Genomic DNA, 22,245 nt, shown 5'->3' with positions numbered 1-22,245 from the left:
TTTGCTCACGTGACAAGGCAGTAATTTTAGAAAGTAGGTAGTTCCATGGGGGTTTCTTAATTCATCAGTTTGAAGTTAGCCCGTGCCCACCGGTGCTCATAACTACACAAGGTAAAAGCTGTGTCTCCAGTGGTATGGTATACTAACAAGGGTTAGTAGCATAGAACAAGGTCACGCTGTAGGGGTTTCTAATCATACAATAGTCATACTCCCTCACAGAAAACTTTTTTTTTTCCTAGGACTAACATGGAGTTCAATGAAGTATAAAAGATAAAATACCAAGGGGAAAAATAGTCTGCAACAAACGAGTCCGTATGGGTTCTGATCCATACGCTGTTCAATGTTACCATTTGATAGCAAAAGCTACAGGTCAGATTTCAAACTGAAAACGGTCAGAAGGTTGTTCTAACAAAAAACTGTTTTCTTTCCTTAGTGTGAGGAGGATCATTGGCTTTGTATGGGCAAAACCCCACAAATTTTCCATCTTGGAAAAGTTAGGAAACCGTTTAAAAACATAGGTCTGGCACTAAAATGGTTTGGGTTTGTATTATTATGTGGAAATAGAAGACTATCTGTCCTGATTTTTCTCTTATTTTTTCTTCCACAGCTGTTTGTGTATTCCTGACTTCTGTTTACATTGGGGACATGTGGCTTGGAGCACAGCAGCCAGATATGTTAATAACCCACGTCAAATTGATCTGCGGTAGTACAGATGAGAAATTAAACAACGATGACTTGGAAACTTATAAACAAGGAGAAGAAACTATTATGCGTCTTTGCAAAACCCTTTACATGGCTACGTTGAGGCAGTAATTCAGTGAACTGACACTAAATCTTTATTGTTATATGCTCTGCCATCATTGCTGCAAGCCATGAAACCCTCCTGAACTGTTCTCCATACAAATCTAACTTGTTTTGTCACAAAGATCAATATTTTATTACTGTATACAAACTCAGAGTGGGGAAATTTCACTCATCATCCCTCAGTGGAACACTGAGGCTATAATTTCCCTTTCCTTGAACAGTATGGGTTACTGAATGTTATTTTCTATCAATTTTTATTACAGATGTTTTTAACTTTATGAAGAATCAAAATGGACTGATTAGTGCATTGCCTATGGACTGTATTTCAGTTCCCGTGTAGTTAAAAATCCATCCTCTCTCCAATATAAGATGGGGAAAAAAGGCTGCACAACTTCACCACAATGTGGTATAAGTGCAAAGAAAGAACAGTCAGAGGTTTAGCCTCAATGATTTACTGTTTCCTGAAGAACACAGTTTCTTTCATAATACGATACTGAAACCAGTATCAATAAAAACTGAATGCTGGAATCATGATAGTCTGGGGTTCTTTTTCATTTTAAATTAATTAAAAGCATTTATCTCAGAGCTGGTCTGTTTTTATTCTCATTTCTGTTTTGGTTTGGGGTCTTTTTGTTGTTGTTTTTTTAATTAAAAAAGGCCCTGACCATCACCACTGCTGGAACTTGCAACAAAGACCCATCTTCTCTCCACTCTTAAAAGATGAGAGATAGAACTAAACCCCAAATGACTTGCTACTTATTGATTATACATGCTTTTGTTGGAAGTTCTCTGTGAAATCTGATAAATACTTCTTGAATGTGGCCTTAAGGGCAGCTTAACATACCATTCCAGGTATGCAAACATACAGAGCCTGAACTTGAACCTTTGGTAGGTAAAACTGGATTTGTTAAATTGACTCATGAATCTGTGCTGTGCCTAAGTACTTGGTACAAATTCTGTACAGTGGAAAAATCAGAAATGCACCCTTTTTATGATGCTTATGTAGTTTGTGGCTTTTTTGTAAATAAATAAAAAAAAAAAAACATTAGATGCAAATAATGAGGAGTGCTTCTACATATAAATATTCTTGTCCTGAAGAAGCCATAATATCAATATCAAGACTTCATTTAAAAATAACAAATATTTCTTGAAAAATCTGCAAGCCCATTAGAGGTTAAATTTTGTCACATAAAATCCCTAGGGTCTGACATCAGGAAGTCTTTATGATGAACAGAACTTATTTTACTTAATTAAAAAAACCCCACAAATCAACAGGCAAAATTAAACCAAAGGAGTCCCAAAACAAAAACTGTCTTCCCGTCTCATCTAACTTGAAAATAAGACTCATGACACATAGAGGAGTTTTTCAGCTGTCTTGAGGGACTGAGCACGTCTAACAGTGGTTTATAGTATGATTTCCTTGAGAGAATTAAAGAAAGGAGGTGAGACCATTCAACCAACCTGACAGAAATGCAGAAATATATCTTAACTGGCAATAAATTAATTTAAATTTCCCCCAAAATGAATCTGTTTTGCCCGTGATGGTAACTGATAAGCAAGCTCCCGATCTTAAGCCTGACCCATGAACTTTTTCATCTTGTTTTCCCCCCTGTCCTGCTGAGGGGTACTGAGAAAGCAGCTGGTAGCTGACCCAGCACACCATGTAACGGGCTGTATGTGGCCCCTTCTGATCTCTTAATAAAGTAACAAAATCCAAATGCTAAATGCCACAACTTGGTTGCTACAAACTGTCCGACAAGTTGCAAGCCCAGAATGGTTTTGGGTGTGGGCTTGCATGCCTTGCCAGAGCCTTTCACATGCCCTTTGGCCCGTGTTTGCTTAAAAAAATAAGTTGTGTTTATACAATTTATTTATATCATGCAACTGGTACATGCAGGAGCAGAATTCATGTGTTGGAGCCTAACCAGTTGGAAGAGCGACCCTTGAGTGAGATCTGATTCTAGAACCGGGTACAGCAGATGCAAACAAGCATGCTAAATTACTTTATGCTTAAACAGCTGTTTGCACACCGTGGTATTTTGCTCTGTGGCTGGAAATGGTGATTTCTGAATGCGGTTTTGTCACTGCTAAAATAAGAAAGGTAACTTTCAAGGCTGTAGTGGGCTTTAGCTAATGAGATGCACAGTGCCATGGAGGTGGAAAGTAGGAAACGGTGACAGCGACTAGGGCCAGTCATGCATGTCGGTAGGCTTTCCTTGCAGCAGTGCATCTAAATCCTGAGCAATGGCGCACAAATCCGCCCTAAGGGTTCATGCTAAAGTGATGATTTTTCTGATGGCCTTAAGTATTCAGAAAGGCCCAGCAGTGAGTACTTTCTCCTCAGCTTGTAACATTTTGTTAGTGTCTCCAATACTATGCTATATTATTGCCAATATACTCCAGGTTGGGAGGAGAGGATTGTTCATACACACTCACTTTTCCTTTTTTTCAATGGTAGTTTGGGAAACAGAAGGAGAAAATGAATGCAAATGAGCTCACAATTTACTAGTCTGTCATGTAAAGGATACGTAGCTCCTATGTGCTTATCAGTGAAGACAATGTAGCTGTGCATGTGGGAACTTAAAAATGAGGCTTCATCTCTCGCTGCCTCTGAGCATCAGTATATTCTAGTAACGTGGCAATGGAAAGATTATTAGGAAGTCCTGGAAATAATGGTTGAGTATCTTTAAAAGCCGTAGACGGTTAGCAGTTGAATGATTTGTATATGTGAATTACTGCCAACATACTCAAAATGCATTTTAATAAATTCGATAGATAAAGTCATTATTTTAAGAAATTAGACTTGATTAAAATAAATTGTGAAGAGCGTTTGGAAATGGAAAACTTGCTCCATATATGGGCCTATGTTTTAAAACAAGGAGTTCTACAATTTAACACGTTACTCGCTCTGATGCTGTTGTGATGAGACAATGCAGATGAAGCTCCAGAGCGCTCTGCAGCAGGCCCAGCAGTCTGGGCTGCCCTCACAGAAATCGTTGCCAGGACAGGCCTTTTAAGCCATTTACTTAAAATTCACAAAACCTCAGTGAAGTCAACAGCCCAGAAAACATACTGAACGTACTGCTTGCTGTTGTCCCTGGTGTATAGACCGTGTACGGCTTGAGTTGCAGGTGGGGCTCCTCAGGATTTGAAATGGATCTCAGCAAGAGGCTGCTGGTGCCGGTGCCCAGACAAGGACATCTGAGATGTTGGCAGGAGAGGACTTCGCACAGCGTGAGTGGCTTTCACGGAGGCAGCGGTTTGGGGTAACATTTTTATAGAAGTCAACTACGTCTTTGAACCAGCAGCATGAACTGATCTGGGTCGCCCTGTTGGTTGGTGGATGCAGCTCTTCAACCACCTGTGAATGCTGCAGAGCGTAGAGGGAAGGCCTCTGTTAAGGGAGGAGTGGGAGGGAAGGGGAAATGAAGTGCTCACTGTGGAGAGCAAAGCACTGGAAGGGCCTTGAGCTGGGCATGTATGGAAATGCCACAGAAGGAAATGCCTTTCTGTCTCCCCCACTCCCCCTCTCCCAAGTTAGGTGCTATAAGATAGGCTTGCATTTTGCATATTATTTATTACTGTATACGTATTTCATGCTATATACATTCCATTTCCAGGTAATCTGGGGGTGGGGGATGCGGGGAAGGCTTTTCAGTGGTTATGTACTTTGAGTCATGTTCCAGTGCAACTAATGAAGGACCACCAGTTGTTACAAATGGGAGTATTCACATCTTCCAGAAATCCCCTTGGAATCCATGCACAGAGAAGAGGATCCTGAACAACAGGGCGATACAAGGCTGTGGTGAGCTGGGGAGGAGGGTGCTGGAGCAGGCTGCGCCGGCAGCACAGAGCTGGTGCAGGAGAGATGTTCTAGCTCAGGGCAGGCGGATGTTGCAGGAGGGATCAAAGTGCAGTTGCTGCGTCCATGAGAAGGAAAATAGGTCTAGATGTTGGGTCCTCTTCAGGCTGTCTTTGGTGATACTGTGTGATTGCAGCAGGAGAGCTGGTGCCAACGGGGGAGCCGATTCATGTCTCCTGCGGGAGCTACCCCAGCTCTAGCAAAAGGTAAAGGTATCTAAGGGGAAGGGAAGGCTGTTGTGGCCACCTGAGTTGCCAGGTGGAAATGGCTGGTTCTCTGATATGTCTCTGTCCATGTTGCACCTTCAGTTCCTGCAGCCTTTCCTCATTTTCTCCATCTGCCCGTGACTCAGTCTGACTCAACAGACTTTACACCTTGACAGATTTCCAAACCCAACACTAGTAGTAGTCAGTTTGCTCAGAAAGCAAACTGCAGAAGTGTTTATCTCGGAGATCAAAAAATTTGAAGATTCAAACCAATCCCAACGCAATACAAACACGTGCCTGGTGGTCTGGTCTGTCTCTTCTGTTAAAGGCTTTTTTAATGCAGCCCAACCCACCCACTTTCTGGTAACATCACAGCCCACATTCCCTATAGCAGCATAAGGCTGCGCTGGCAGCACTTCACCATAGGAGCTCTTCCTGCCTGCTTGGGAACGTGGAATCTCTTCAGCTTCTCCTCAAGTTTCAAATGAGTTTTGTGTTGCCCTCAGCCCAGCAACTAGCTATATGCAGCCTTACATCTATTCCAGCTCTTGCTGCCTTCCTCAGCCCAACTCCGCAGTCCTGGTTTTGTGCTTCCTGGAGCTCTTAAGGGTTCCTCACCCTCTCATGGACCTTCGCCTGGTTCTGCCTGGGTTTGGTGGAGCTCCACAGGTGAGGAGAGGTGGAGAGAGCAGAGGCCCACAGAAGGGGGAAGGAGTGCAAGTGGCCCTTCTGACTCTGGTCCAGCTGAGCTAAACCCATCCTCTCCACCTCACCAAAAAGCTGCTGTGGCCTTCACGGAGGACTGTAGCTTCTGTTAAAATATTTGTCAGCCCCAGCTGAAAGCAGGAAACTCGTGCAGAAATGTGACGTCGTATTTGTGGTTTTGCCAGCATTTTCCTTTGATATAAAAGACGGTAAACACACTTCTCTTTGCAGATGCGTTTCAAGATTGTTCGATATTAACCGGGTTTTTTTGATCTACCATTTCAAAATGGAAGCAAAAAGTAATTGGTTATTGGTAGTGAAATTGTATTTCTGGGCAGTAGGTAAAGCTAACGACTTCAGTAAGACACTCATTTGAGATAATTAGTGATGTCAATAGCTTTTAAAGGCTGTTCTAGGTAAAACAGTGTTTTTAATAAATTTTAAGTAACCTAACTATTTTTTCAATAGAAAAGTAAATAAAAAGCATATTCTATCCTTGAGGGAACTGCTGAGCTTTAAGTTAGTGAAGCAAGTAAGTTATAACCCTTCTAAAAGCAAAGTTCTATTGTTGGCATTGTGCATGACATTGTTGCTCATTTTTCAGAGGATGACCGAGTGGAGATGTCGCTAAGTTGCAGCTGATGAGTGTGATCTGAGGACAGAGCCAGAAACAGAGGACTTGTGGCTCTCACGAAATATAAAGAATATTGGTTATGCTCCTGTTCAGTAAGATCAATGGGGTGCTGCTTGCTTCCACAGCAAGACAACCCAGTGAAAAGTGATGCAGCAGAGACACCCCTGAGGATAACAGGACTTGGTGTGCATTCAGGCCAGCAAGGCAGAACTCTTTACACGACTTGGGGCGTAACTGGCATAAACTTTCTGCTGGAGGAGTAAACCTGCTGTCAGCCAAATGGCTCTTGCTGAGAACTACTCAACCGGCAGCACACCTTTCGCACCACGTAACTGGGAGAGGAGTCTGGGGCTGAATCCTTACTTTAAAAAGAGAGAGAAATTTTACAGTCATCATGATCTAAAATGTTGATCTAAAATACTGATCGGGCAACTCCAGCCATGTTGCTCAAATACGGCCCTCAGGACTTCCTCTTAAGCATCCAGGATTTTACAGGTTTGTCCTTTGTTGAAAGACATTTTTCTTTTTCTTCTCCTGAACTCATTCAGGATTGCGGTGCCAGTGTTTAATAGGCAGTCACAGCACTGAGCTTTTTTCTCTGCAGTCAGCAGAACTGTATTGCTGGTTTTGTTTAACCTGTTCCAGTTTTAATTCAGGCTCAGATCCTTCCATGAATGCCAGTTTCATCTGAAAGGGAGGTAGGTGTTTGAGAAGCAACCACATCTGAATACGGGCTACTGAGAGCATCGCAGCGAGGCTGTTCACCAGTGGAACTGCTTTCTTCTATCTGGTTCCCTACTATCACTTGTCTGTAATGTGTGGAGAGAACAAAAATGTAGTTATCAGGGACATCTGTCTGGAAGACAGATAGCAGCAGTTTCATAAGGAAGTACATTATCAACATTTAAAAAAATATGGAAGACGGTTCTTCTAAGACAAAAGACATTGTACCCAGCACGAGAGAGACTTGTGGACTTCAGCCCTCTTTATCCACCTTGAGAATCACATCCTTACCTGGAAATGGAGCATGACCGACAGCACAAGTGCAAGCTGTGCCTGATACGTGGTGACTCCCCCTTTCCCCAGCAAGATGGGACCTTCAGTCCAGCCCTGAAGCTTGGTTCTTTAGCTGGATTTTTCAAGAGGGAACTAGAAACTTTGCTATGACCTGCTGTGTACTGAGGGTGAAGGGAACTGCCAAGGGTGTGCCTGGGGAAGAGAAGAGGGATAAAAGCTTTATGTGACTGTGAACGGGTGTCACTGGGGGCAAGAACAAGAGGGATATATGATATTCGGGATTCTCTGACACTGGGGTTGGGAAAAGGCAAGACAGCTCTAAGGGCTAGTGGGGATCTGAGCAAGAAAATGGGACAGACCTAAAAAGGGCTGGGTAGGACTAGGGTAGCAGGAAATTTCTAGTGTACAAATGATAATGATACAAAGAAGTATGGTTCTGCCACAAAAACTAGTTAGTGGTGGGGTGGAGGGGGCGATGACATGAGAGCAGCAGAGTGTACCCTCCTCTCCTGAGCCTCCTTCTCCCCGAGCCTCCTTCCCAGCAGCTTCCCAAACTTCACCCTTAAAAAATGAAAAGCAGATGAGTCCTGGCTTAGAAGCAGAAAGTTCCATCCAATATGGCTGAACACAAGATCCCAAGTACAACTATGTCCTTAGGGCTTCAAAGGTGGGGAGGAAAATTTTACTGGGAAGAAAAATGTAACCCAAAAGTGAGAATGAAAATGGAAAAAATTTGAACAGTCTTATTAACGTCCAGGAGCCATGGCTTCAGAGATGAGAAAGAAAACATCTTTGACTAAAAGCTAGTGTTTCAGTGGCTAGATAAATGTAACGACCAAAATCTAAAAACTAAGGTAAAGTAAATGGGATGAAAAAGAAAATAAATATTTTTAATAATTCTTTGGAAAAAGGGAAATATAAACTTCAGAACTTCAAATTTTTATTGATTAATTGCTAATGAAAGCTTAAAATATCTGTGCCTGACAAGACTAACACAACAGGGGTTTTGCTTAAAAACCAAAACAAAACCCTGAAACCTCAGCAACAGGCCCGGCACGGCAGGTGGATTTGGGGTTTTCTTTGCCACGATGCAGGCATAGTCAAGAAAAAGTCTCCTTTCACAGTCTGACAGAAGTAGACAAAAGTACTCTTATCAAAACAGGATGTTTTCTTTCTAGTCCATTAAGTATATAACTATCGTCAGCTAGCTATCCATATTTCAAAATCAGCTGGAGAACTTGCATCCCAGAGCCGCAGAGACTGTCTGAGGAGAACTGTGGCTGGCTCCTGTTAATTGTTAACCATCCCTGGCACAGCAGGGAAGTTTGAGGAGGCTGGAAGAGCCCTAGTGTCCCAGTACTCTGAGAGCAAACCTGGTCAAGCCAGGTCACTGTAAGGCAGTGCAACTGACCTCAGCCCCAGGCAACACCATGGAATTAAAGCTAAGATAAGATACAACTGAAAAAGTATTTCAAAGGACAAAAAACCAAATTCCAGACAGTGTGGTTTTATAGAAAGACAGGTACTGTGATAAGTGCCTGATGGCATTTTTTGAGGGGAACACAATTTGGAGGATAAAGGTAGCTGCCTATATGTAGCTGTTTAAACCGCAGCAAGGAGTTTGCCTTAGTATTCCACACTGCCTTCTTTAAAAAGAGCTATACACAAGCCCCATTAACCAGGTGTTACGTGAAAAGGGCTTCTCAAAGAATAACTGGAGATTCACCTTTGACTGTGGCTTTTTCTAGCAGGGCTCCGTAAGCACCCGATCCTGTTCGGCACCTTCATCAGTGGAAGTAAACGTAAAGTCGCTCTGAATGAAGGACACAGAGGATGCAGATACAGTGATACAAGGAGGAGCAAACAGTCATCTAGCGCAGACCGGGCAGCTAGCTAACACGGACCTATTCAAACAACATTAATATATTACATTTAAAGCCTCAACTGCGGAAGTAATATTTTTCATTGAGAACTGCGGATTTTTCATAAACTGTTCTCCCTAAAGACGGTGAAACTTGGCACACAGAAAAGCTTGAGATATTCAGAAAAAAAGTAGAGAAATTTTGTATTCATGGGTTTCTGGGGACAGACATGATCTTTGAAAGCCTGGAGTAGGTGACACTACGGTTCCAAAATGTCTTGTATTTATCACATTGTCTATCCACAGTGATCACTTTTTGGCATTCTTCATTAATGAACAAATATTAATATTTTTTAATGCAAATACATGTTTAAACCCCAATTTTATTGAAGAAGTTTATTGGTTAAGCCACAATGTAATGCCAAGGCATTGTGAGTTAACTAGGCAAAGAAATGAGAAATACTGACCAACTTAATAAATATAAGAACTTGTTTTCCTCTGCAGAGGTATTGGCACCTGGGCAGAGACTTCGGGAGCCTGCGTCCCTGCCCTCAGTGGGCAGCACTCTCAAATCTCGTCCAATGCACAAGTTGTCTGTGGTTTGGTTTACATCCCTTGAGAGTGAGCTGACATCCATCTACCTGGACTAGGCATTCTGCACCCTCTGAGGAAATAAAGTTGGATTTGATAATATGGTTGTTCATAGGACACTATCTGAATGTATGGCTCAAGAATTACTTCACTCTTTTGATTGTCACTTGTAAATGTCTGTCTGGTCGCTATTAGATGGAAGCCTCTTTGTGTCATTTAAAACCATTTAACAGTTTGAAAACAAAAAGGCCCATCACTTCAGTTTGTAGGAGAAAGAGCAAGAACTAGGAAGAACTTCAGAAAGCAACAGAGAGCACCTTAATGCTAACACAGCCCCCCTGGATGGATGTTTGCCTGGCGGCATCAGACTTGGAGAACGTCTGAGCAGCAGCCACACAGGGCATGTTCTGACCTCACATCCAGCAAACGGTGTCCTCTCAACTGCAGAGTCTCAGTGCATGGGATTTCTGGAGGGACACTGGCTACTGGTAAGCAACCTCTCTTCCTGGCTTTGATTTCACACAAGCGTTTACACAGTGGCTGGTGCTAAAGAAAACCCCGGCCCATTAGTTGTCACTTGGAGATTTGGTATCTCTGAACAACACCAGCACCATCCTGCCAAGTGTGATACCAATCCCAGCTTCTCCCCAGTGGCATGATACCTGCTAAAAGGTACAAAGCATGTTTCTTTAGATGACAGGAGTGAGAACACCTTCCTGTGAAGACAATTTGAGTTCTGCTGACCGAAGTCTTGTAACAGGCTTTGACAGCTCATGGTGAACCAGTTTTACAGCCTCTGCTCCTGTGGGTCTGACAGCTGCTCACATCAAAGGGAGCTGGTTCTGTCAACACAAAAAGAGAACGTTCTCGTAATGATGGAGGTGTCAAAGACAGGTTTATCCCTTAAAACCAGAGGCTCAAGAATAGCAAGATTTATTACCTGCTGTTTGAGATTAAATTCAGAAACTGCACTGGGGAGAAATTGGGATGGATCCCCAGGCACATGGTATATGGGAAGCCAGCTGTAAAGTCTTAGCTGTCTCAGCTTCTTCTGACACAAGGAAAGATGCTGTAATCTATGCAGACAAGTCATGTAGATCTGAAATACTGGTCTTGTGAGAGTACCAACCATGAGATTTAAGTACCCCTGAGAAACCAGGTTCTTTCTGAGCATTTAGCGAGTCTTGGCTAGGAAGTTCCAAGATACCGGAGTGTCAGAATACATGATTATCTCTAGTGAGACACAGTAGGTAGAGGTCACAGTTGAGTATCTTTTAAACGACTTTATAGACAGACAAATTACTTTGATTCCAGGAAAGAGTCTACCGTGGTAGGAAAGAGAGGGCTGAACAAAGTAGAGAAGAGAAGCACCTGCCATGAGAAAGCAGAAAACAGGATCATGGTCTGCTTAGCCAGATCACGAGGATCTTCTTACTATAGCATTGAAAAGGCCTTCCTCTCCCCAAAGACAAGGTAGCATGCCCAAGTAAAGCTATGATGTGTCTTAGTGTCATCTGGAGAAATATGGTGCCTTGAGGGTCAGAATCACTGCCTTTGTGTACAGGAATTGGTACTTTTCTGTTATTGCAATATATGGTGGATATATTATTCACTAATGATTATTACAGTCTTGAACATAAGCTAAAAAAAAAAAAAGCCTTCTGAAAATTATCTGCCCTCACGTGAGAACTAGGATATTGCTATAGATTTTTTTTCTGTCCTAGGGACTAAAACCCCTGAGCTGTCAAATATCCAAATTAGTTCCCCAGTTCCAGGAATGAAGCAGCTGTTGCAATTGATCTGGACAGAGCGAAAAATTGAAAGAGCACATGGACATTGTACAGCCTGTCCACCAAATCAGTGGTCATCGGTCTGTCCGTGAAGGAAACTCACCTGCAAATAGAGAAGAAGGCTGGCTGTAGAACAAGTGTTTTGAAGCCAGCTCCTACATGTCTGGCAAACTGTATCCTCAAGCTATGTTACCATGCGCCCCAGAAATGTTGGGTAGAAGTTGGTGGTAGTCAGGGGAAAAAATGGACACTGGATTGAGTTTCTTATTGTAAGAAATCTGTCTGAAGCCAGCAAAGCTCATGCTGCCAAGGAGTCCAGAGTCCCTTGATTGAGCCTCTCTGAGGCTACTATGACAGCAAGAAATGTGGACAAGGGATAAGACATGCAGATCTTCCAAGTCTCTGGGTACCCAATTATTTTTTTTCTCTACATTACACTGTTTGATAGGAAAGCGAAGATTTTGGATGTCCACAGTGGTCTGAGTCACGGCTGTCAGGAATGCAGAGCCTCCACTGAAACGCATGGGAAACCCGTGTGTCCTCTTGAGGCGTCCAGGGAGAAACTTTCCCTGCCCCCCTTTCACTGCATGAAGTTTGAGCCTTGGCTGGGAACTGTCCCCATCTACTAATGCTCATTTTTCTGTATCATTTTGGATGGTAAGAAACACAATTGAAGCAAATGTTAATACTGGCTCTTGATTACAGCAGTGTGGTAATCAACTGCCTTGGCATGCTGTTGGGTTTGAAGTAATTGGTCCCATGGCCCAGACCTTTTTTTCTTATTTCTGTAGGCATAGCGTAATGGTGACAAAAGGTACTGGGACATGGATTCCTTGCTGCAGCTCTCTTGCAAGCATCAACCCTCCCCCATCTCCCAGACTCACTCATCTGACTTGGCACCAAATTACTTTGTATTGCAGAGAAGACTGTGGTGCAATCAGATCATGGATTCAGGTTCAAGACATCTCAGTGTCTAAGGATTATGCTGTGGCATAAGTAGATCTAGTTGTTGCATATGCCTTTCAGAAGACATTTTGACACTGACTTCTTTTCTGCGTGCATATGCAAGTGGAGATCAGCAGACAGTACTGTAGTGGGTGGCACACCCTTGCCAAAATAGTAAGACCTTGGTTTACACAGCAGTGGAAGAGATATAATTCCTGCTTGTCATGCAAGGCCAAAATGTAACCTTCAGGGACCCCACAGAGGTCCAGCTGACAATAAAGACAGCTGACATGGCAATGGGGGTTTGCTCGACAGCCAACTGAAGCAAGAAGGTGCACCCCTCTGAACTGCTAGACTTGAAAGCACATTCCTTTCACCAGGCGGTTGAGCAAGCTGGAAGAGTACACGTTGCCCTATATGCCCCTGGACTTGACAGATGGATGAGCACAGAACCAGTGAAGGTAAAAGTTCTCCAGCCTTGACCAGTGACGTGTATGTACGTTTGTAGGGTGAATGTATCAGAATTAATCATGGGAAAAGAGACAGGAGATTTCAATACAGAAATTAGATGATCGTGGTGCCAAGGGTAATGGATGGATGATGTAACAAAGGCGATGACAGGGGAGGATGGTGGAGGTTAACAGGAGGAACTTCTTTCGGACACCCCACTTTGTTTTATTCCTGGAGCTGGGGGAAGTGTAATTGCAGCAGGGGTTAAAAATCAAATGGAACGCAATCAAAAAGGGCAAGTTTTGCAGGGGGTGTGTGTGTGTGAGTAGTCTCTCCAGTTCTAAAATTGTTTTCTTACAGTATGTTTCAAGCCTAGAAAAACGGTAAGACAGGATGAAAAGCAAATCTCATTCAATACTGCTTTCCATTAATGATTCCTAGGCTCTCCGCAAAACATTCGTAGACTTGCCTTGTTCACAACAGCTCTTTTGATGAGCAAAACTGAACACATTAGGGATAAATATGGATATTTTAAATTCAAGTATTTCACTCAGTAACATGATGCAAAAGTGAAAAATTAAAAAAAATAATACTTTTGTTTAAGCCTTCCAAACACGCTGAGATCTTCATGTATATAGACATCTCTTGCCATCTTTTTAGGAACAGTAAACTAATGGGAACATGCCTCTGTTACCCTGTAATTTTATGTATTTTATGTTCATTTCCATGTGTTTCTTGTATTGCTCACTTGCCTCTTGCTTTGTGGTTTATTTGGGGGAGTTGCCTTTTTTATTGCTGTCACCTTTTGTGAGCATGCCAGAGACCTTAGGGTGCCAATAAATCAGAATATTAGCGCTTCTTTTTACTGCCATATTATACTTGATTCCCTCTGCTTGTTTCTGACCTAATCTTGAACCTCTGCCTAATCTGCTGAGCTGAATTTTCTGCATCCTGGTCAGATTAGGAGGAGCAGTGGGCAAATGCATCCTTGTTTGCATAGAACGTGTTTGCCAGAAAAACTAGCAGCAAACAAAGTAAACCAAATGTAGAAAGCTGCAAACGCAAACCTGTCCTTAAACAAAGTTCAAAATCACAGGCAGCGTTGGAATTACATTCCCATTCAATGTGTGGGGGCTGCACATCAGCGGGCGCTGCATCTTCACCAGACACATCCACTACAGCTACCTTCGCAGGACAAGGTCTACAATCTTTTCAGAGACCGGGGACGTGCCTGTCAACAATGCGGTATTTATGCAGCCTCTCTTTTCAGTCAGGGAGGTTTCAGACGGCAACACTCTACTAGAGTAGGTTAGCTGTTCCGTCAGTCTGCCACTGGAGGATATTTCCCTGTTTTGTCAAGCTCAGCTGTAAAAACAGTCTAGATGACATGAACATGGGGCTCTGGGATCTCTTCCTGTGGAGCCAGCTATGCTGCGTGCAGCCTGAGCCCAAAGAAGCTATTGCGATTTACTAGGCTACTCACTAGCTCAGACCCAACTTATCACCCTAAAGTTGAATAATACTCTGCTGAAATTTAAATCAAGGTACTCAAGTGAGAGTGACAGAATCACACCTGTAAAGTTTGATCATTAATGAAAAGGCCCGAGGCTAATTCCAGGAAATTCTACTCCAACAGAAAGCCCAGTTTGACCATGTTGTCTCACTCCTAAGCTGACTAGTACTGTGAATGCTACACACCCGTGGCGGACAGGTGTTTCAAGTAATTTCACAACCACACTTCCAAGTGATTAATACTCTCTCCGAGTGTATGTGTAGTTTTACTGTGGGCTTACTGTGCTGAAGGACAGAAGTTCAGATATGGGCCATCTTTGAGAAGGAAAGTACTGTCACACTCCTGCCAGGATTTGCAAAACAAAAACAAAGGAAAATTTGCCCACATCTTCAGCCAATTAAAAATCAGTAATTTCATTGAGTTAATTTAACCTACAAGAACTTAAAAGTGTTTTGGGACTGAGTGATACGCCTATTTCAGGCAAGAAAGCAGCCTGCCTAACCTTCTGCATAACAGACCAGAGAATAACAGACCATAAGCTCTTCACAGTAATTTTTAGATGAATACAAATGCATGTTTTTCAGATGTTCAGTCATCTAGTCAAAAAAAGAATTATTCACAACCCATTTAATATTCTACTCTAAATTGTTCCAGTGAATCATTACCCTCACATAAAATATGTGGTACATATGACTTTGTGTAACATCATCAGCTTCCAGCCATTTCATTTTAGTACGGTGCTTTACTATTTGATAGTTACGGGGCTCTTGAATTGGACACAAGCATTCTAAAAGATGCAGGCAGTTCACAAGGAGCATCTTTGAGCCACTGCTCCTTGAGAAACGAATTGATTTGATTTCTCTCACTGTAGGATGTGTTCCTGGAACTCAAATCAGTTTTTCCTGATTCTTCCCAGTTTCTTTAAAACACAAGTACAACATTCCTGAGATGATTTATGCAGTGGCGTGCATACTACTGTCTTCCTGATCTCACTAATAGATTTTCTCTTAATTTGATCAGGGCTTACAGAATTGCTTTGGGAGCTTGTGTTCATCTGCTTTACCACCATGCTTCCTACTCCCTTCTGAAGGTGTGGTTTACAGGAGGTACTTTCCCATTCTGTGTGTAAAACACTCTTACTTCCATAGTATGCAACCTGGATAGCTGGCATGAGTAAAACGCATGTTTGTTTGCCAACATAGGAAGCAGTTCAGACTGCTCTGCCTATCCTTGTGGTTTACTGTTCCCTCCGTATTTCTGTCACCCGCAAACCTCATCAGTTATGGATTTATTTTTATCCAGGTGATTAATACAAAAAGTGAGTAAATAGCTGCGGGCTGAGACACTCAAACCAAATAGTAACATAAAAAGTGTCATCTCTGTATGCAATTATAAATGTTGTATGTAATTTCTGGATCACCTGAAGCAGTGAATGAATGTTTCACGCAGATTATTTTATCACTCATCTATACTTACTTTATCTCTGGTTGTACTTACTTTACTGGAGTTGATCCAGAGCGAGACATATACAGTAAAATAAGGAAAAGAAACGTCACAAACGCAGCAAGACCAACCCAAAAGGCTATGACAATAGAATCTGTGGACACAACACAGTAATTCTGTCACTGGTACCGTAGCAAATATAAAACACAGCAATATAATTTATGATCTCTAAGAAAGGTGTGTCATTTAATTAATTCAATGAAACGTTTTAGAGAGTGGAATCTGAGTGCCAATTCTTTAATAGTCTTCAGAGCCTCCCAGCAGTTTATTCTAACAGTGGATGGCCAGGGCTGGGGGAGAGGATCAAAAAAAAATATCTAGTTAAGTGTGATTGTGACTAGTAGTGTGCATATACTGAAAAGGTAATACTGAGCACTCAGGATGGTTTTCACAGTTCCATCTCTTTGCAGAGGACACAGTTCCTTTTACAAAATCACAGTGCAGTAAGCAGCGTGGTACTCAAGAATGAGCTGTTACTGCTTAGTGTACAGCCAAATCCTGCTCTTAAGTGAAAAAGTACAACAGCCCATGATCTTTAAGATGATCCTTTTAGGAAGGGAATTCTAGCCTTGAAAACATTTTTTACCAAGAGAAATGCCAAGGAAAGCTTGTTGAGAAGTGCCTGTGACCCTTACAGCACATCAGTCCAGCGGAAGAGAATGTGAACCTTCCCCTGTTCAGCTGCAATGCTTCTGTAATCATCATAAAATAGTTCAAAATGAAGCCTACTTTATCAGGACTAAGTTGTTTGTTTAAGGAACACGTAAGTGGATTCCTAGCACTGAAATACGGGTTCACAACTGGTTTAAACCAACCTAAGACACTGCCACTGCTGTTATCCTTGATTCAGAGGAAAACTTCTTTTAATTAATAGGAGAAATAAAAGATGAACTGATCCCTGATCTGGGTGGCCAATGCTAATGGGAGCATGAGGTGGTTGGGGGAGAGAAGGGAGCTGGCTCTTTGATGACTGAAGGCTGCAGTGCTATGCCAATTACTGCACAGTTACAGGCTCGCTGCTAGATGCGATGAATCCGCTCCTGCCACAGTGGCACATTTGATCACTGTTTCAAAAATGTTCCTTCCTGGGACCAGTGTGGGGGTCATGAATGTCCAAGTTAAAGCCTTGAAAAGGTTGGGTGTTCTGCAGGGCACAAGTCAAGAAACGCCCTGAATTCATAACCAGTTACTCACTTAGACTGAGGAGAAAAAGAAGGGTCATTGACTTCAGAGACAAATATTGACCAAGATAAAATAAATCTTCCATCTGAAAGGACAGAAAACATTGTGTTCTTTGAAACGGGTCCAATATGTTTGATTAGGTGTTTCTTTGTGAAAAAGTTCAGAACGTGTTGTCATCAGAGCCACAAAAACATTAGGGGGAATTATCCCAGCTCCTTTTAAACCTAAAACTAGAGCTGACCCAGCCGGAGTCTTACCAGAAAGCAGAGTTTTGTCAGGGCTACTGGGAAATAAGTATGTAGAGTGTCAGCTTATTTTATTCTTCCTATGTTAAAAAGGCTTTACTGAGCTTTAATTCAGAGGATGGTAAATTAGCACGTGAGGGCCAACATTCTGACCTGCTCTTCCCAAACTTATTATGGGAAAAAGCAGTGGGGTGCTACTTGTCTACCCCAACTCCTCGAGGCAGAATTAGGGGGCTTCTCTTAAACAAACGAGCTCACAGTCAAGGGATATTTTCAAAAGCTCAAAGTTTTGAAGTGTTCAAAGCCATCAGGACAGAAATGAAGACTTTGTTTTTATAGAATTCCCTATCAGAACTATTTTGGTTTCATCTTTTAAAAGCAGTTTTAATATGATTAATGAAATTCACTGAAGCTAATCAAATATACTCCAGGTCTCAGGAGGAGTCTGAACTCTTGAGGGCTAAATGGAAACTTCCTGTTTTTAAAGTTCTGCAATTAGGATTTTTATTTTAACCCGGGATAACGTTTTACCAATCTATAAAAGGCTTTTCTATTGCTACATTTTACAGTTACCTTTTGTGTGTGTGTGTCTATATTTTTTTAAATAGCGTATTAGTTCATGCGTCAATTAAGCTTTTTATTATTTTTATATGAAACAGAGAGAGCTGCACAACACTATTAATAGAAGGCAAGACCATGACTTTACAGCTGGATTTAGACTCATTTTTATGCAACAAACGCACTCTCACAATGCTTCAGGGACAAGCCACACAACAGAGGAAAGAAAGTACAGAGATTCAGGTCTCTGTTTTACATTAAATAAAAAAAACCAAAACCAAACCACACAAAACTGAATTAGGGAGCTATAATCCCATCCCAAGGGTTATGATGACCGTATGATTCATTTGGGCTGGTTCAGCAATGCACCTAAACAAATGCTCAGGTCCCACTGCAGTCAACCAGCAGAGGCCCTCTAGAACATCAATACAGCAGTTATTGTCATCCTGGAAGTGTCCTACATTTATCACACCTCATCTTCAGCACAAAGTGCAAGGTCTTGCTGAACTTACTTCGTCTACATACTTCCAAGCACATGAAAACAGTAATCCCAACAGTGGCTTCTGAAGGTATCAAAACGTAAATATTATGCAAACAGGAAAACCTACAAAGTATATTCATTGCTTGACATTGCCTTTATTCAAAACAAGGAAGAAACTAACCGTGGAATTATTTCCTTTGATGTTTTCTTTATAACTTGTAACTCACTGTTCTCTCACTGGTATTTGGAGAAGGAACAATAAAAGTATGATGATGATGCAGTCCCCATTCCTCCTAGACTGCTGACATGGAAAAATGTCTACTTTTATAGAAAGCAAAAAAACCCACCATCAAACAAACCAAAATCAAACCAAAGAAATACAGTTTCACTTCCCTGGCTGTCAGAAAACAAACCAACATTTTTAGTTTAGAAATTGGTGCAGCCAATGTGGGCTTTTCAAAAGACACAAATCATGGAGCAGAACTCCATCGTGACATGCTACCTAGAAATATCATACATAACAGCTGCCCCGGGGAACTGCCTTAACATTAACCTGCTGAGGGGAAAAAAAAAGTACATCCCAAACCCTACACTTGCATCTTTCTTCTTTGCCTGGGAGCTGAGCAGCTAAAATACAGAAGCTTGTTTTCCTGCAGCTTTGTTTCCCAAAGCTGAGCCCAAAGGTGATTTCCTTTGGTGTCCCCAGTGGTGCATGATCTCACCCTGCAGCCTTTTTGTCGCTAAAGGTCTTCATTCACCATGTTTTTCCTTTATTATCTAGCCACCAGCTGTAGGAACTTGCAAGATATTTCATATCTTTGAGGCCTCCGCTCCATTGTAACTAGATCAAGTTGGAGTTATTGTAGGAGCAGATAAGATACATAAACACAAAGTATGATTGCATAAATCATCTCATTAGAATATAAAAGACCTGAAAGGTGGCAGGCTTTTCTACTTCTTTAGAGGGAAACAATAAATAAATAAATACAAAAATCAGTAAGAAATCGGCTTACTCTGCTTTTTAATGGAAGTAAGGCTTATGAGATCACTCATAAGCACTCACACATGTGTGTGGTAGTTTCCTCCATGAAACTATCAACAAATTTCAATTAAGTTTAACAGAGAGTGAGCACCTTCTCTCAGAAACACAATTTCTACTTTTTTTAAAAAAAAGTTTCAAGAAAACAGGCAGCTAGGTAAGGAGAAATATCCTATGCATTGCCATGGAGGGAAATGCTCTTAACACAAACTCCACCTCTATCACGTATCAGGCAACCCAAATGTTAGAAAGGTGTTATTAATGAGAAAAAAATGGAAAGGTTAGATTCCTGATTTTATTTTTTTGCTAAGCCAGCCATGTCAGGGACTTACAGGTAGCTTAACTCTGCAGTTTGGGGTTTCCCTAGTGGAATTGGGGGGGTAATAATCTGCCCTAACTTTAAAATTAGAGAAGCTGTTGCTGCTCATAATCTGCCTGATTCCAGAAGCCCCAAATGTTGCTCTACAGTATTATGGAACAAGATTTTATATATAGAAGGATGTGGATATTTACACCACCTTCTCCAAGATATGGTGCTCTAAGTTGGGAGGCAATAAACACTAGGCTCATCAGTGGACAGAAAAGCTTTTCTAGAAGCAATGCAGAATTAATGTTTCTGCTGCCTTTTCTTATTCTTGCTCTCATAAGGCAAGTGAAGGACATGAAGCTCCTAGCACTGTCCAGTCTTCACTATTAGACGGTTTTGTGCACTATTAGAGAGACACAGAAGTATTCTGAAAGACTATCACATTTTTCTTACAGAATAGATCACTACAATGACCTTGAGGAAAGCGATTTTATTCTCTGAAACCACATCTGAACAGTTGTAGCTGTCTTCAGTAAACAAAACAGCAATCAGTAAAGCCCATGTCTTTGTCAAATGACGACACAAGCATAGGTAGAGACTTGGCAGAAATCGAGGGAAAATGCTGCCTAATATAGCCTAAGTGACTCAAACATGCCCACTCTCCCTTGTTCTTTGTCAGTCCATCCAACTAACTATACTCAGTTAAGCTAATCCCTCATGACATAGTTTGTCATTTTATCTTATCAAGATTAACCAATGCAGTTACAGTAGGAAAAAAAAATATTTGCCACTTTAAGTAACCATAAAAAGACATTGTTATCTCATTGTGCAAAACCAGTGTGAAATGAAATTGACTGTCACAGGGTGAATTTGGTGAATGCTATTTCGTATTATATACTTCAAAACCAAACTTCTACACCCAGCAGAATCAGCTTCCACGGCAATAAAATATTATGACAATAATATATATTATTACTTTATCTTACAGTTCAGTAGCAGTAAATCAAAGGAGGAAACATAACAGAGTATGTTCTCAGCTTGCTGTTTCTGTCAGAAACATACACTTCTTCTTATACCAAGGTTTTGAATGCTTATCAGTTGTAATGTCAGCATTACCTCCCAGGATGAAATCACAACAGCCTCATGAAAATCTCTGCTTGTTCAGTCAACTTTTCTGATGGTAGCATACAGGTAACATAACACCCCAAACTACAAATTTCCAAGTCATTAGGTTTCCACTTAGCAAACGGTTAAAAAATAATCTGTCCTTCTAAATAAGAGTATAGTATCAGCAGTCTTATAGTTTCAAATACTGTAAGATAAAGCAAAAGGCTTCAGTATTAGTAATAGCTGCTGTTAGAGCACAGTCAGTTTGGAAGGCAGACACCCATCCAAACCATGCACTTATAACCCAGCACGGTCTCTACTGAAAAGAAAATAAAGAATAAGTCAGTGAGACAAGCTATGCAACATTCTTCCTGTAGTAGATTAGCACCTACTACATAATACTTACATTTATTAACCTTCAACTTGCTTCCATCTACTGGAATTGGATCTATATAATCCCAATAATATTCATATGACCAAAAATACTCAGAGGAGTTTGTTCTGTTAGCCATTTCAGTAGTGCATTTTAAACCAGCTCAGAACTCCAACCAAATACTTTTTTTCATTGTACTTCAGCGCCCTCAGAAAGAGATTGCATAACTGATGCCTATGTAAATCACCCTGGGGTCCCCCAGCTCAAGGACTGCCTTGGTACTAAAAAACATCTAGCAGCGATGAATATTAATGTCTGACAGACACGTAACAGCAGCCCTCCAAAATGGGCAGTCACGTTATTCCTCAGTATATTTTAAACTGAGACGGATGTCAAGTAAGCTAAGAATGGGGTGGACAGGCGCCAGCTGGGTCACAAACCCTTCCCTCTCAGAAACTCGCAGCAATGCAGCGCTCCCTGGAGCTACTGGAAACAGCCGGGCTGACAGACATTTCCGAGTTTCTCTTGATGTAAAGCTGTAGGTAAAGGCCTGATAAAGGCTTCATAAATAAAGGACGTATCGGAATAACCATGTATTTTGCTTTACTACTTTTTTATTCCCTCCACCCCGAAGGCAACGGACGGCACTGAACGGCAGGCTCCTAACCAAGACAAAGGCAGGCCGGGGAAGCATCTGGCCCGCAGCAGCCTCGCACCTACTCGAAGGCACGTAGGTGCCTCGTCGAGGTTCGCCCAGCTGGGGAGGTTCGCCCAGCTGACGTGCCTCACGCTAGATGTGGCACGGACCCTCAGCCTGCTTGTGACTGCACCTCTACAGCCCCCGGGGCATGTCGCTGCTGGTGAGCCCGCGGTTGCTCACTCTGGCGCCGGCCCTGGCCTCCCGGAGGAGAGGCTGAGCCTCCCGGGGCGGGGAGCACGGCGCGGGGGCGCGGGGAGCCAGGTGCGCAAGCGCCGCGCTCGGCCCGCCCCGCCAGGCCGCTTACCAGCGGCTCTCAAAACGCGCATCGCCGTCAGTCCCGCGCCCCCCCCAGCCCCGACGGGCGCCACAGAC

The 22,245-nt window shown here is 42.2% G+C and overlaps 2 protein-coding genes across 2 annotated transcripts in view; one reads left to right on the top strand and one right to left on the bottom strand.

Moving 5' to 3' along the window:
* The window catches only part of URB1 (URB1 ribosome biogenesis homolog), a 53,394-nt gene extending 52,005 nt beyond the window's left edge, over window positions 1-1,389 (top strand). Inside the window, exon 39 of the mRNA XM_080374682.1 lies at window positions 608-1,389. Within this exon, the coding sequence (XP_080230808.1) occupies window positions 608-813 (206 nt within the window). The 3' untranslated portion in view covers window positions 814-1,389. The remainder of the gene's footprint in view (window positions 1-607) is intronic.
* On the bottom strand, window positions 947-22,199 carry MRAP (melanocortin 2 receptor accessory protein; the record flags this gene model as incomplete). Its single annotated transcript, XM_080377668.1, has 4 exons — window positions 947-7,020; window positions 15,876-15,997; window positions 21,079-21,335; window positions 22,178-22,199. The coding sequence occupies 4 exons, from the start codon at window positions 22,197-22,199 to the stop codon at window positions 6,870-6,872; spliced, it is 552 nt and encodes a 183-aa protein (XP_080233794.1). The 3' UTR covers window positions 947-6,869.
* Window positions 22,200-22,245: the final 46 nt, after the last annotated feature.

Source organism: Falco punctatus (assembly GCF_963210335.1).
Source record: "Falco punctatus genome assembly, chromosome: 2".
NCBI lineage: Eukaryota > Metazoa > Chordata > Aves > Falconiformes > Falconidae > Falco > Falco punctatus.
Note: the sequence above shows the minus strand (reverse complement) of the source record. Positions and strands in the feature narration are given on the sequence as shown.